Source organism: Chiloscyllium punctatum, chromosome 4 (assembly GCF_047496795.1).
Source record: "Chiloscyllium punctatum isolate Juve2018m chromosome 4, sChiPun1.3, whole genome shotgun sequence".
NCBI lineage: Eukaryota > Metazoa > Chordata > Chondrichthyes > Orectolobiformes > Hemiscylliidae > Chiloscyllium > Chiloscyllium punctatum.
Genome location: NC_092742.1, coordinates 99572986 through 99589531, shown reverse-complemented (window position 1 = coordinate 99589531; position 16546 = coordinate 99572986). Strand labels below are relative to the sequence as shown.

Genomic DNA, 16546 nt, shown 5'->3' with positions numbered 1-16546 from the left:
ACAAGAACAACCAGATCTCTCTGCATCTCAGGGCGCTGCAACATTTCAATATTCAGACAGAACGCTGTTTATTCTTTCTGCCAAAATGGACAATTTCACACTTTTCCACATTTATACTGGATCTCTGCCCACCCACTGAACTTAATTATATCCATTTGTAGGTTCCTTATGTCCTCTTTATCTCTTTAGCAAATTTAGCTAACACACCTTCAGTCCCTTCATCCAGATCATTTATATAAATTGTAAAGAACTGGGGCCCTAGCACCTACCCACCTCAACTTTCCTTGCTCTCCCCTCTCTTTCACAGCAGCAACTGCTATCCTCACTTACTGGTAACTATAGGCGTATCTTAGCCTTGCCCAGCTGAGCTGTGTGAATGATGATGTGATCCCACTCTACAAGACACCCAGTTTTGTGTTGCATTAGGAGCTGACTAGAATCCAGACAAGCCATCCCTGGATGCTAGCCACTCAAGTGATCTGTAGGGTTCTGGTTTACAACTAATTGGGGAATAGGCAGCACTATAATATAACCTAATGAGTGGTACAGTTAGAGTGATTACCCTGTCGAGATATTTGCAAAATTTACAAGAGGTGATCAAATCCCTGTCAAAAACATTAGTGTTGAGAGTACAAAAGATGCCCTGAGGTGGATCATACAGTAAATCTAAATCCACCTTCTCAGTCAGGGATTGAAGCCTGAAGAGGGAATACAAAAAGATTACATTGTGGGGACTTTTCACAAATTGATTTTCAGTTCCAGCAGCCGTTACAGGTTGGTCTTATACATGCTCAGGGTTGTGCTCATCTGAGAGGTTATATGGGATCAATACAAACAGGGAGCAATGTCCATTCAAAGCATGCCCCAAAAGGCGGCCAGAATATGCAATTAGCATTACAAATTGAACATAGGCCTACCTTGTTAAGTGAACCACGCAGACAGGAGAAGACCTTGCATGCCAGCACCTTCTCTTGCCAATTGCGGCTGTTCAGATGCTTCGCCAGTATGAAATGTGCCAGAGTCTGGTTAAACAGAGAGATTACCAAATACCAACAGGGAATGTACTAGGAGAAAGTGAGGACTGCAGATGCTGGAGATCAGAGCTGAAAATGTGTTGCTGGAAAAGCGCAGCAGGTCAGGCAGCATCCAAGGAGCAGGAGAATCGACATGATCCAGACTAATCAAACTTCTATCTCTAATCTCAACATTCATCATGTTCCTCTCCTCAGTGAACACTGATGCAAATTAATCATTCAGAATCTCACCCATTCCCTCAGGTTCGACACATAGCCTTCCTACATTATCCTTTAGTGGACCAAGCCTTTCTCTAGTTACCCGCTTGTTTTTTGTATAAGAAAAAATGCTTTGGGATTTTCCTTAATTCTGCTCACCAAAGCTATTTCATGACCCCTTTTAGCCGGCTTGGTTTCTCACTTAAGACTTGTCCTTAAGTGAAGAGAGAGTCAGACATAGCCCAGGGTTAGGGGAGAGAGCTCAGAGCTTGAAACATGACAGTAAGAACAAAAAATGGCATTAGCGCAGGGGTAGGAAACAAACTGGCTATTTGTGAAGCCTACACAGCACTTTTCTGCATTAAACAGGGCTCTATAGAAGTGAGGAAGAGGCTGGAGCTGCACACTGTGTGTTAGTGCCTATTCGTATTGTGTATCCCTGCCTCTGAACCACCAGGACTGTGTGGTAGTTGTTGTGCTACAAATGCCCTGTGTATCCCATGTACAGGCACCTCTCCCCTCTCCAAATGAGGTTTGGGCAGTGGAATTCTCATGGACAACCTGAACCTCGTATTGCTATCACAGCTCAGGATCTCTGATTTTATATCATTGACATCGCTGCCCTGACTGAGACACAGTGGGCAGGAGAAAGTTCAGCTCAAAGAACAAGGTAGCAGTTACACCTTTTACCAGAAAAGTAAATCTGAAGACTACATGGGATTCGTCTTGTCATAAAAAAGCCAACAAGTTGACCCTTTCAGTGAGCCCTTTCCACCTCCCCACACCCTATAGGATATAAAAATACCTCAAGACCCTTCAGCTCACCCTAACCCAGAAATAGTCCAACACAGTTGGCAATGCATACACCCAAACCTAGGAACAATGGATGGGGCGAAAGAAGATTTCAGCTCCAACTTTGATCAGTTGCTGTCCTGTGTCTCAAAGGAAGATGGGCTGATTCTCCAGTGATTTCAATGCCAGAGCTGGGAGAGAGACACAAACATCTGGAAAGATATGATTGATGAGGAAGACAAAGGGAAGATAAAGACAATGGCGTTCCCCAAATGAAAAGTCTAGAACACACCCTAGTCATAAATACCTGATTTCGTCAGAGAGACCTCAACAACAGATATTGGTACCTGCTTGACCAGGTCATCATTAGGCTGAGGGAGCACGAGTGACAGCACACCACCCGTGCCGTGACAGGAGCTGACCATTGCTGGACCAACCATTTCCTAATCCAGTCTGCCATCTCGATCAGGGTGGCCTAATAAACAGCAGCAGCATCAGAAACACTGCCTCAGGTAAATAAATAACAATGGATTCACAATCTCTGTCAACAAAGACCTACAGTCAGTGCTGCACAGACAACCTGGAGAAACTCAATGAAGAGGAGCCATAGCATGTCTAAAGTGTCTGGACTGTCCTTAACTCCATCATAAACCGTTACTCACAGGAAACCGTGAGGTTTCTCTCCCAGGAAACATCAAAACTGCTCTGACAAGAATGACTAGGAGGCCCAGGAGTGACTAAATCACAAACACAAAGTGTTCCGCAATTGGAAATACTATCAAAAGTTGGGAAAGAAAGCAGATCCACAGACAAATGAAGGCCAAACTCCAATGATAAAAAAAAACAACCTAAAGAACACATGGTGGGTGGAAAGCTCAAGGAAATAAAGCAACCTGCCAACAACCAGGATGTGTGTGAATTCTTCAACACAGTCAGAAATATCCATAGTCCCTGTACCCAAAGATCTATCCCACTGGCAGCTGAGAACAGAATGGCATTCATCAAGGACAGAGATGGAAGGAGTACTTTGAACACTCACCCCCTCGCCCCGCCGCCCCCAACCTCACCCCCTCGCCCTGCCACCCCCAGCCTCACCCCATCGCCCTGCCGCCCCCAGCCTCACAACCTCGCCCCGCCGGCCCCAACCTCACCCCCTCGCCCCGCCGCCCCCAACCTCACCCCGCTGCCCCCAGCCTCACCCCCTCGCCCTGCCACCCCCAGCCTCACCCCATCGCCCTGCCGCCCCCAGCCTCACAACCTCGCCCCGCCGGCCCCAACCTCACCCCGCTGCCCCCAGCCTCACCCCATCGCCCTGCCGCCCCCAGCCTCACCCCCTCGCCCCGCCGCCCCCAACCTCACCCCGCTGCCCCCAGCCTCACCCCCTCGCCCTGCCACCCCCAGCCTCACCCCATCGCCCTGCCGCCCCCAGCCTCACAACCTCGCCCCGCCGGCCCCAACCTCACCCCCTCGCCCCGCCGCCCCCAACCTCACCCCCTCGCCCCGCTGCCCCCAGCCTCACCCCCTCGCCCCGCCGCCCCCAGCCTCACCCCGCCGCCCCCAGCCTCACCCACTCGCCCCGCCGCCCCCAGCCTCACCCCCTCGCCCCGCCGCCCCCAGCCTCACCCCATCGCCCCGCCGCCCCCAGCCTCACCCCCTCGCCCCGCCGCCCCCAGCCTCACCCCCTCGCCCCGCCGCCCCCAGCCTCACCCCGCCGCCCCCAGCCTCACCCCCTCGCCCCGCCGCCCCCAGCCTCACCCCGCCGCCCCCAGCCTCACCCCCTCGCCCCGCCGCCCCCAGCCTCACCCCCTCGCCCCGCCGCCCCCAGCCTCACCCCATCGCCCCGCCGCCCCCAGCCTCACCCCCTCGCCCCGCCGCCCCCAGCCTCACCCCATCGCCCCGCCGCCCCCAGCCTCACCCCCTCGCTCCGCCGCCCCCAGCCTCACCCCCTCGCCCCGCCGCCCCCAGCCTCACCCCCTCGCCCCGCCGCCCCCAGCCTCATCCCCTCACCCTGCTGCCCCCAGGCTCACCCTCGCCCCGCCGCCCCCAGCCTCACCCCCTCGCCCCGCCGCCCCCAGCCTCACCCCCTCGCTCCGCCGCCCCCAGCCTCACCCCCTCGCCCCGCCGCCCCCAGCCTCACCCCCTCGCCCCGCCGCCCCCAGCCTCATCCCCTCACCCTGCCGCCCCCAGGCTCACCCTCGCCCCGCCGCCCCCAGCCTCACCCCCTCGCCCCGCCGCCCCCAGCCTCACCCCCTCACCCTGCCGCCCCCAGCCTCACCCCCTCACCCTGCCGCCCCCGCCTCACCCCCTCACCCTGCCACCCTCAGCCTCATCCCGTCGCGCTGCCCCTTTACCCTCACCCCCTCGCCTCACCGCCTCACCCCCTCACCCTGCCACCCCCAGCCTCACCCCTTGCCCCCCGCCCTCAGCCTCACCCAATCGCCCCGCCGCCACAGTCTCACGCCCTTGCCCCACCGCCCCCAGCCTCACCCCCTCGCCCCAGCCTCACCCTCTCGCCCCGCTGCCCCCAGCCTCACCCCCTCACTCTGCCGCCCCCAGCCTCACCCTGACCCCCTTACCCATAACCCCTCACCCTGCCGCCCCAGCCTCACCCCCTCACCCTGCCGCAGCCAGCCTCACTCCCTCACCCTGCCCCACTTATCCTCACCCCCTCACCCTGCCGCCTCCAGCCTCGCTCCTTCACCCTGCCACCCCAGGCTCACCCTCTTACCCTGCCACCCACAGCCTCACTCCTTCGCCCTGCCCCCTTATCCTCACCCCTCGCTCTGCCCCCCCCTTACCCTCACCTCCTCGCCCTACTCCCCTGACCCTCACCCTCTCACCCTGCCCCCCCTTACCCTCACCCGACACCCTGCCCCCCTTACCCTCACCCGACACCCTGCCCCCCTTACCCTCACCCCCAAACTGCCCTCTTACCCCAACCCCTCACCTCCCACCCTCTTATCCTCACCTCCTCACCCTGCCCTCTTACCCCAACCCCTCAGCCAGCACCCCTTACCCCCCACCACCTCACCCTGCCCCCTTACCTTCTCACCCTGCCCCTCTTACCTTCACCCCCTCACCCTGCCCCTCTTACCCTCACCCCCTCGCCCTGCCCCCTTACCCTCACCCCCTTGTCCTGCCACTCTCAGCCTCTGCCCCTCACCCCCAGCCTCCCCCCCTAGCCTCACCCCCACGCACTGCCAACCCGCCCCCCCAGCCTCACCCCCATGCCCTGCCACCCCTCCCACCCCCCAGCCTCACCCCTAAGTGTGCGTTCAAAACAGGAGGCAGTAGTACAGTGTGTTTGATAGAATTTTGGTGCACCATAATATTCCAGCTCACATACTGTCCTCTCACTGAGCGGGCCCAGGATCAGACACACTTGTTTCATAATCTCCGGTTCTGGTTTATTGAAGAGATGCTGGATGATTCTGCTGACTACAGGGTAGCTGTCATCACCGTTCAGAGCCAGGCTTTGAGCTGCAATCCAACAATCAGCAGAATTTCCTGTAAGACAAAAAAGTAACTCAACACAGGCCAGAAACCAAACATCACACCTTCCTGCTCCACATTCTTCTTGAAGCTAAGGAAGTCGAAGGGACCGAAAACAGAAATTGTGAGAGAAACTCAGCAGGTCTGACAGCATCTGTGGAGAAGAAGTAGCATCAGCATTTTGAGTCTGATATGACTACTCTTCAGGAGTTGAGAGGAGAGTGGATAGAGGTCTAAGAGATTATGGTGGGTTTGGATAAGGGAGACAAAGATATTGCCATTAGTTGATAGTACATGGACCAGTATATGTAAGATTTGGGGCAAGTGATAGATCAGAAGAATCTTTCTGCAGAATAAGCAATAATGAGCTTGAAGCCACAATCTGCGCTGTAGAGAGCTAGCGTTAGCTATGGTTCAGTGGAAGCACTCACGCCTCAGTTGAGAAGGCAAGGAACTGAGCACAATATCTAGTCATATATAATCACAAATATATAGTCAGATCTGAGGGAGTGCTGTACTCATGGAGGCGTTATCTTTTGGATGAGACATGAAAATAAAAGTTCAGCAATCTTGTCATGCACATGCAGAAGGTTCCACAGCACTACTGAAATACCAGCAAGAGAGCTTCTCCCAGTGCCATGGTCAGATTTTATCCTTGAGCAGATAGGATGAGAAATAGATCTGACCGTTATCTCACTCTTGGGGGTCTAGATTAGAGTGGTGCTGGAAAAGCACAGCAGGTCAGGCAGCATCCAAGGAGCAGGAAAATCGCATTTCTGGCAAAAGCCCTTCATCAGGAATGGAGGCAGGGAGCCTCTGGGGTGGGGGGAGCAGAGGGGCTGGGAGAAGGTAGCAAAGAGTACAATAGGTGAATGGAGGTGGGGATGAAGGTGATAGGTCAGAGGGGAGGGTGGAGTGGATAGGTGGGAAGAGAGATTAGCAAGTAGGACAGGTCATGAGGATGGTGCTGAGCTGGAAGTTAGGAACTGCGGTAAGGTGGGGGAAGGGGAAATGAGGAAACTGGTGAAGCCTCAGGACACTTCAACCCCAGGGCATCAATGTAGACTTGTGCTTTTCAAAATATAAAGAACTCATTGTGACACTATTATTTTAGAGAGAGAGATCCAATTAACTTTACCATATTATTAGCAAACCATCTGCCTCTGAACAATGCTAAAACCCAGACAGGTGAGGGAATTTCAACTCCATTGTTTTATTAAGAAGGTTTATGAAATATAAAAACAGGGGGTTGATGACGTGTGGTCCTGCCACAGGTTGGTTTTGAATCAACTGAAAGGTGTCTGACTCATCTCTGTTAATCAGGGTTCCCTGTAAGAGGGGAATCTTGAGGTCAGGACAGTTAGTCAGGGACTTTACCCTGTGTGAAAACAAGATGTTTTGTTTGAAAAAAGTAATAAACTTCTTGTCCAAGGGCAGAATTTTAGATCCAGTTCGAAGTCTGTCTTGTATTTCAATAAGTATGACTTTTCTATCTTTTGTCACAGTACTCAGAGTTCTCAATTGTCAGTTGAGTGCCTTGCTTGATTATGCTGAACAAAATTTGATATTATTTATTAACTCAGTGACCTCATCCTACTAGATGGTATATACCTGTCAAACCTGAAGCATTGAAACTACATACTTTGAACGGGCTGAAACTTTTAATTAGGTTAGCTCAACAGAATCAAACTAGTCCATAACTATGTAAACTCCATTTTAAAGCTTATAGTATTAGTTGACTAAAAGTTTCACTTAAGAACAGAAAGCAGTGAGTCTTGGTAAATAATTATCCTCCAGTCTGAAATACAATGATCCACCAAGACACACCTGGGACCACAATTGTACTGGTATAGATTTTCAAGAATAAAGTTATTGAATGCAAATATATTAAATGGGAGGGTTCATGAAGAGATGCAGAGAAGATTTGCAACAATGGTTCAAATGATGAGAGATTTTCACAACAAAGGTCAGAAAAGTTGGAGTAAAAACGGTTGATGAGAGACTTGATAGAGGCGTAAAAGACTATGCGTGGGCTAATTAAGATAAATAAAAATGCTGTCTCTCTTGGGAGTCTGCTATAGGTTTAAGGTGAGAGAGGAAAGATATCTAAGAGACCCAAGGAGCAACTTTTTCACCACCTAAGGGTGGTGCATGTATGGAATGAGCTGCCAGAGGAAGTGGTGGAAGCTGGTACAATTACAACATTTAAAAGGCTTTTGGATGGGTATATGAATAAGAGGGGGGTTGGACCAAATGGTTTGTTTCCATGCTGTACATCTCCATGACTCTATGGTGGTACAAACATTGTGGGACACAGATTTAAGGCTCAGGGCAGGAGAAGCGATGAGGAATGTTTTTACACAGCGAGTGCTGACTTGGAACTCACTGTTTACAAGGATGGTGACAGCAGAGACAATCTTTTCAAAAGAAATTGGAAATGTTCTTGAAAGAAATAAACTTGCAGGGTTATGAGAAAATTAGACTGATTGAATTGCAATAGAGACCCAGTATGGACTTGATAGGCTGAAAAGCCTCCTTCTATATCATAATTACTCTTTGACTTTAGAAGTTGGATAATCCTGAAGCTGTGAAGGGCACTGGATATATACACAAGGCTTTCTCATGGCTCAACCAGTGATAGTTCATACCGTGAAGGAGGTTGTCACGTAGGATCTCTAAGACTCTATCATTCACTTTCTCCATTGTGACATGGCAGATGGCTGCTGCCAATTGTACGTGCTTGTTGCTACTGTTCAGGGCCTCACTAATCAGCGGTTGAAGAGACTCGGGCACAGCTTGAACTTCACTCACATTCCTCAAGTGAAGATTGATATGATCTGGAATGAAATCATTAAAATTCAGTCACATGAAAACTTGTTCTGTCTGTGTACAGCCCTGTTATGACTCTCAGTATTCCAACAGTAACAGTTGCATAATGGTACTGTCACTGGATTGCTCTAAAGACCCAGGTTCAAATTCCATCCAAGCAGAAGGTGGAATTTGGATTTATTTATAAAAAGAGAAAGAATCTGGAATCAAAAGTTAATCTGTGATGGCAGCCATGAAACTATCGGTTGTTGTAAAATCCCACCTGGTTCGCTCATGTGTTTTGTCAGTTCACAAATGGATTCCAGCTGGGTTAACTCGCAGCTGTTGAACATCTTGCCTCAAGGGAGAGAAAAGCTGACATGGGATGCCATGGCTCCCACACAATATGCTCTTCAGGGATGCCTCACAGTAACTAAATATCTCACCTCATGGGAGGAGAAACTGATGATTCAAGCATTTTCATGTCTATTAGCTCTCAAGGATAGTGGAATCAAGGGTTATGGAGATAAGGCAGGAACAGGATACTGATTAAGGATGATCAGCCATGATCATATTGAATGGTGGTGCAGGCTTGAAGGGCAGAATGGCCTACTCCTGCACCTATTGTCTATTGTTTAGAGAAGTAAATCTACTACTATCTTCAAATGGTCTATCCAATGGGTCTGAAGCCACATGTAGAAATATGGCCAACCTGCCCTCTCTGAAATGGCTTACCAAGCTACTTGGTTCAATGGTAATTAGGGCAAACAGAGATGCCAAGATCCCATGAAAGATTCAATAAATGAAACCCCCATTGACAGTAATGGGAATAGGTGAAGACACATTCTGGCCTGCTTTTGCGTGAAGAGATTCAATGAAACCATCAGCACTCAGCATATTATGGAGTAAATCAGCAGCAGCCTCTGCAGACTTTACCTGTAAGTTAAACATGGCAAACAGGATGCTGCTGTCCAATTTGCCCTGATTCTCTAGATGTGATGCTACACTGATGTGTTATGGGATAGAAGGAGGCCACTCCACTCATCCTGCTGGCACCAATTTTTCAAATGAGCAACGTTGCCTCATGGCAATCTCCCACTTCTTGTCCATATCTGTCCACATTATTTTTATCCAAATAATTCAATCCAAATAAATGTTCAGGGATGTGTAGGTTAGGTGCATTAGTCAGGGGAAATATAGAGTAATAGGGTGCCTCCCCTCCTTTAGTGTAGCATATAAGGCATTCTCTATGTGGACTTGTTGGGCCAAATGGCCTGTTTCCACACTATAGGGATTCTATGATAATCATCCACATAATTAGGTCACAGCTAGAGGTTTGTATGTAGTTCTGGAATCTGCACTATAGAAGGGATGTGATAGCACTGGAAAGGATACAAAGGGGATATCAGGGTGTTGTTTGGGCTGGAGAGTTTAGTTATGAGGGTTACAAGGAAGTCAGGAAAGACCAAAAAAGAGAGCTCAGAAGAGCCAGGAGGAGACATGAGAAGTTGTTGGCAGATAGGATCAGGGTTTCCATAGGTATGTCAGGGATAAAAGAATGATGAGAGTTAAATTACGGCCAATCAAGGATAATGGTGGGAAGTTGTGTGTGGAGTCAGAGGAGATAGGGGAAGCACTAAATAAATATTTTTCGAGTGTTCACTATAGAAAATGAAAATGTTGGCGAGGAAGATACAGAGATACTTACATCTAGACTAGAAGAGTTTGAGGTTCACAAGGAAGAGGTATTAGAAATACTGCAGAGTGTGAAAATAGACAAGTCCCCTGGGCCGGATGGGATCTAGGAGAAAATGAGGACTGCAGATGTTGGAGTACCAGAGTTGAAAAATGTGGTGTTGGAAAAACACAGCAGGCCAGGCAGCATCCGAGCAGCAGAAGAATCAACGTTTCGGGCATAAGCCCTTCTTCAGGAATCCTGATGTAGGGCTCATGCCCGAAACGTCGATTCTCCTGCTCCTCGGATGTTGCCTGGCCTACCGGATCGGATCTATCCTAGGATCCTCTGGAAAGCAAGAGAAAAGATTGCCGAGCCTTTGGCATTGATCTTCAAATCATCATTGTCTACAGGAATAGTGCCTGAGGACTGGAGGATAGCAAATGTGGTTCCCTTGTTCAAAAAGGGTAGTAGAGACAACCCTGGTAATTACAGACTAGTGAGTCTCACTTCAGGTTTTTTTAGATTAGATTAGATTACTTACAGTGTGGAAACAGGCCATTCGGCCCAACAAGTCCACACCGCCCCGCCGAAGTGCAACCCACCCATACCCCTACATCCACCCCTTACCTAACACTACAGGCAATTTTAGCATGGCCAATTCACCTGACCTGCACATCTTTGGACTGTGGGAGGAAACCGGAGCACCCGGAGGAAACCCACACAGACACGGGGAGAACGTGCAAACTCCACACAGCCAGTCGCCTGAGGCGGGAATTGAACCCGGGTCTCTGGCACTGTGAGGCAGCAGTGCTAACCACTGTGCCATCGTGCCGCCAGTTGTTGGTGAAATGTTGGAAAAGGTTATAAGAGATAGGATTTATAACCATCTAAAAAAGAATAATCTGATCAGGGACAGTCAGCACAGTTTTGTGAAGGGTAGGTCGTGCCTAATGAATCTTATTGACTTTTTTGACAAAGTGACCAAACAGGTAAATGAGAGTAAACTGGTCGATGTGGTGTATATGGATTTCAGCAAGGTGTTCGATAAGGTTCCCCACAGTAGGCTATTATACAAAATGTGGAGGAATGGGATTGTGGGAGACAAGGCAGTTTGGATCAGTAATTGGCTTGCTGAAAGAAAACAGAGTGTTGTAGTTGATGGAACGTGTTCATCTTGGTGTCCAGTTACTAGCGGCGTACCGCAAGGGTCGGTGTTGGGTCCGCTGCTGTTTTTCATTTTTATAAATGACCTGGATGAAGGCTGAGAAGGGTGTGTTAGTAAATTTGTCGGAGACTAAGGTCGGTGGACTTGTGGATAGTGACGAAGGACGTTGTAGGTTACAGAGAGACATTGATAAGCTGCAGAGCTGGGCTGAGAGGTGGCAAATGGAGTTTAATGTGGACAAGTGTGAGGTGATACACTTTGGCTGGAGTAATCAGAATTCAAAGTACAAGGCTAATGGTAAGATTCTTGGGAGTGCAGATGAGCAGAGAGATCTCAGTGTCCATGTACACAGATCCCTGAAAGTTGCCACCCAGATTGACAGGGTTGTTAAGAAGGCATACAGTGTTTTGGCCTTTATTAAAAGAGGGATTGAGTTCCGGAACCAGGAGGTTATGCTACAGCTGAACAAAACTCTGGTACGGCCACACTTGGAGTATTGTGTCCAGTTCTGGTCACCGCATTATAAGGGGGATGTGGAAGCTTTGGAAAGGGTGCAGAGGAGATTTACTAGGATGTTGCCTGGAATGAAAGGAATGTCTTATGAGGAAAGGCTGAGGGCCTTGAGGCTGTTCTCATTAGAGAGAAGGTTGAGAGGTGACTTAATAGAGACATACAAGATAATCAGAGGGTTAGATAGGGTGGACAGGGAGAGCCTTTTTCCAAGTATGGGAACGGCAAACACAAGGGGACACAACTTTAAAGTGAGGGGAGATAGGTATAAGACAGATGTCAGAGGTAGTTTCTTTACTCAGAGTAGTAAGGGATGGAAAGTTTTGCCTGCAACGGTAGTAAATTTTCCAAGTTTAAGTGCATTTAAGTTGTCATTGGACAGGCAAATGGATGTACATGGAATAGTGTAGGTGGGATGGGCTTCAGATTAGTATGACAGGGCGGCGCAATATTGAGGGCCGAAGGGCCTGTACTGCGCTGTAATGTTCTATGTTCTATGTAGAGACTGGAGAGACTGGGGCTTTCCTTAGAGCAGAAGAGATTGAGAGATTGATAATGTTGCATAAAATTACAAGGAGCACAATACGGGTAGATAGGAAGAAACTTTTCCTCTTGATGAAGGGATCAATGACCAGAGGACATAGATTTAAGGGAAGGGGCAGGAGATTTAGAGAGATGTGAGGAAAAACATTTTCACCTAGAGGGATGGGAATCTGGAACTCCCTGCCTGTCAGGGTGGTAGAGGCAGAAACTCTCATACTATTTAAGTAGTATTTAGATGTATGCTTTGGCTTTTCGAGGAACAAAGCTATGGGCCAAGTGCTGGAAAATTAGATTAGAAGAGTTAGATCATTGTTTTTGACTGGTGCTGGCGTGACAGACACCTCTGTTTATAGATCTCTATGACTCTCTCACTCACATTACCCTTGCTTATTTTTAAATAACTTTAAATCTATGCTGTCTGGTTCTTGTTCCTTTGACAAGCAGGAACAGTATCTCCCTACCTACTCATTGTAGCCCACTGGTAATTTTGAAAACCCCTCCTACTGCGTCTCCTCAAATCTTTCTACTCTCCAAAGAGAACAGTCCCAACTTCTTCAATTTGTCCTCACAACTGAAGCTTCTCATCACTGGAACCATTCTTGCAAATCACCTCAACACTGTCTCCAATGCACTCACATTCCTTCCTACAATACAGTACCAAATTTAACACATTACCCCATCTCAGGTCCAACAAGTGTTTTATACAAATTTATCATCACCTTGTTGCTCTTGTCCTCAATGTCCCAATTAATAAAACGTCCAACTAGTTATCAACTAAAGAGATCAGAAAATGTTGAGACTCCTACCTTCAGGTTTCAGTGAATTTAACAATGTGATAAATCTTAATTACTACCAAAGACTAAATATTTTAACTTAGAGTCCGTGACTTTGACTGCATGTTTCAGTGGAGACTCTTCAACCTGATGCCTACCCTGACCACACACACTCCACAGTATCTCCCAATACCATAGTTTGCATCAAAAAAACCACAAAATGTCAGAGAGCAATAAAAGTGTAATGAACAATGAGCATCATTACTTTGACCACTGACAATTCTGGACTGCATACTTTTAAAAAGACTATATAAGATATAGAAGTGAAATTAGGCCATTCGGCCAATTGAGTCTTCTCTGCCACTCAATGAGATCATGTTTGATCTGATAATCTTCAACTCCACTTTCCTGCCTTTTCCTCATAAGCCCCAACTCCTTTCCTGATTAAAAATCTCTCTATCTCAGCCTTGAATACGCCAGCCTCAACAGCCCTCTGCAGCAAAGGATTTCACAGATTCACTACCCTCGGAGGGAAGAAATGCCTCCTCACTTTTGCCTTAAATGTAAAGCTCCTTAATCTGAGATTATTGCTTCTGATCTTGGATTCTCCTACAAGAGAGAAACAACATCTCTGTATCTACCCTGCCTAGTCCCCTAAGAATCTTGTATATTTCAATATTTCACACACTTCTAAATTCCAATGAGTACAGGGTCAACCTACTGTCAACCTCTTCTTATAAGCCAGTCTTTTCCATACCTGGTATCAACCTAGAGAACCTTCTCTAGATTGCTTGCTTCACATTTCCTGTTACACTGTGTGAGGTCGTCCCAGTTGTTCCTGCTACATAGTGAGCAATCTTCTCTATCCTCATGCAGGTCTCAGCATGTCACCCCATATTTTTCCGTGACGGAGAGATTCTCCCAATTGTTCCTGATTTTTGTGACTCCATAATATTCCTGTTATTGTGTCCAATTCTCCCAAACAGACCTATTATTTTCAGTGAAATTCTCTCTGTATGCGTGAGTATATATATTGTTTCTATTGCTGTGTGCCCCTCCTGACATTGTACTTGTTACTGTCAGTATGTGTCACAACTCTTCATGCTACCATTAGTGTGTGCATGCACATGACAAGAGTGTGAGAGAGAAAGTGTATGTGTGTGTGTGAGAGAGAGAGAGAGAGAGAGAGAGAGAGACACACAGACAGACAGACAGACAAGACAGAGAGAATGCTCTATACACTACGGCCAAGAAGGGTGGGGGAGGGGGGGGGGGTTGAGATTTTTTTTTTCTTTTTGCAGTCCATCTCTGTAACTGATATATTCCAAAAACAACAGCCGGACATCAACAAAACTGGTACAAAAGAAAAAAATGATTCAGTTCTTTCTGAAGATTGCTCTCAATCTCCCAGTGACTCTTAATCACCAGGCTGGGATTCAGCCGGGATGGGGGAGACCTACATGTGACTCCAGACTCACAGTCATGTGATTGACTCTTAATTGCCTTGCAAAGTACTCAGTTGAATGCAAAGTTGAGCAAAAGATACTGGCTAAAACAGTGTTAGAATCAACAATGGTGTTCCATTGTTATACAGCCCTGGGAAGCACCTAAACTGCTTCTGTTTACAAAGATCACAGATCTTTGTGCTATTGATAAGGTCAAGACAGCTGCAAACATTTTAGACATGCAATGATGCTACACTAATATGGAATTTCCTTAGGCATATACATGTAAATCACACCTTTGTCTTCTTCCAGTTGTGGACGCTCAATAGCTCCTGATGCACAGGTTGCGAGAGCACTGAGCTGGACATAACTATGTATTGCTTTGAGGTCCCTCTTCAGTTCTTCGATTGTGATATCCTGCCAATGTGAATCTAGACCGTAACACAATTGAAAAAACAGTATTTTATATCACTGTTTCCAGCTTACATAGTACTTTAGAAAGATTCATGATACAGTTGATGATTGTATCTGAGAAGAATCCAGTTTATACTGAAACTACATGCAGCAAGGTCAAGTGTTCAGCTCTCAGTCAGTTGACAGGAGGGAATTTGGGGAAGAAATAGGACAGAGCTCTCATTGCCAATCACTATCCAGGGAACCTGACTTAGGAGAAGATCTGATGCCAGAATCACAGTTTGGGTTCACACATGAACAAAAGTCCCTTGGCTAGGATGAGAGAGGGAACCAGCGCTCCTATAACTATTGTTAAACTAGAAAATATCACAAACACCCAAGTTATCAATTATGAATTGTAAATAGCGGAGGCCCTAGGATTGATCTTTGAATTTTGATCTTTGTAACTGATAGTTACAGCCTGGCAAAATGGAAATTTTTACTTTCTACTTTCTATCTTCAGCCCCATTAAGTAATTCTTAGTCTTTGCTAATATATTCTCCCAATTTCATGGGACCAAATTGTGTGCAACAGACACTTATGTGGCACCTTATCAAATGTTATTTTGAAAATCCAAGTTCAACACATCCAGCTACTCACTCACTCTCTTGCTCACCCACTCACTCTGCTGCCCATATTCATTTATTTAGAGACCCGAGAACTTTAATTAGTTGAAAATGGCAGTTGGGTCATAAATAGGATGCATGAAATCTCCTTTCTTGAACACTCCTACCCTTCTTAGACTTAAAGCAGTGAGATTAACCTGGCTCATTTTGTTGCGGGCAGGATCCCAAATCCAAATTGAAATTGGGCAATTTGATCAGGATGAAAAGCTGCAATTTATTCAGCATTAACCATGATCACAAGAGCTGGGCCTCTTTCTGTTAATCATGCACTACTAGCAACACCCCTATCTTCGACACTGTTTGAACACTTTCTCAATGAAATTTTTATTCCTTAAGGGAATGAATATTCGTTGCAAATTTTGAATTAATTCACTAAATGATTCAGCACTTTGGAAAACCATTCTTCAGCATGAGTCAATGAGTGTGAAATCTGTAACCCCGTGAGAATCAAATGTCTGTACAGCCTGTACCCGAGAGAGCCAGTAAGTGCGGGTTCCACAAATGCTAATTGGCAGGTGCAATGGGAGCTGACTGTCACTGGGGAGATGACGGGTACAAGGGGAGCTGACGGTCACTGGGGAGACGGGTACAAGGGGAGTAATCACTGGGAGACGATGGAGACAAAGGGAGCTGACTGTCACTGGGGAGACGGGGACAAGGGGAGATGTCACTGGTGAGACGACGGGGACAAGGGGAGCTGCCTGTCACTCAGGTGGCAAGTTCCACAGGTGCTGACTTTGATTGGGTATAGGTTTGATGGTTGAGAGGTGACCTTATAGAGGTTTATAAAATCATGAGAGGCGTGGATTGGGGAAATAAACAAGGTCTTTTCCCTGGTGTGGGGGAGTCCAGAACTAGAGGGCAAGGTTTAGGGTAAGAGGGGAAAATTTTAAAAGGAACCTAAGGGGTAACATTTTCATGCAGAGGGTGGTGTGTATATGGAATGAACTGCCAGAGGAAGTGGTGGAGGCTGGTACAATTACAGCGATGAAAAGGCACCTGGATGGGTATATGAATAGGAAGAGTTTA

General features: G+C 47.5%; 1 protein-coding gene across 4 annotated transcripts in view; it reads right to left on the bottom strand.

The window, feature by feature from the left end:
• The window catches only part of heatr4 (HEAT repeat containing 4), a 66102-nt gene that overhangs the window by 23496 nt on the left and 26060 nt on the right, over window positions 1-16546 (bottom strand). For all 4 annotated transcript variants that reach the window (XR_011960516.1, XM_072569398.1, XM_072569399.1 and 1 more), the window contains 4 exons: window positions 14735-14869; window positions 8165-8353; window positions 5371-5531; window positions 918-1022 (listed from right to left, as the gene is read on the bottom strand). Coding sequence is in view for 3 of the 4 variants with exons in the window: in XM_072569398.1 (XP_072425499.1) it covers window positions 918-1022; window positions 5371-5531; window positions 8165-8353; window positions 14735-14869 (590 nt within the window). In the remaining variant the exon portion in view is untranslated. The remainder of the gene's footprint in view (window positions 1-917; window positions 1023-5370; window positions 5532-8164; window positions 8354-14734; window positions 14870-16546) is intronic.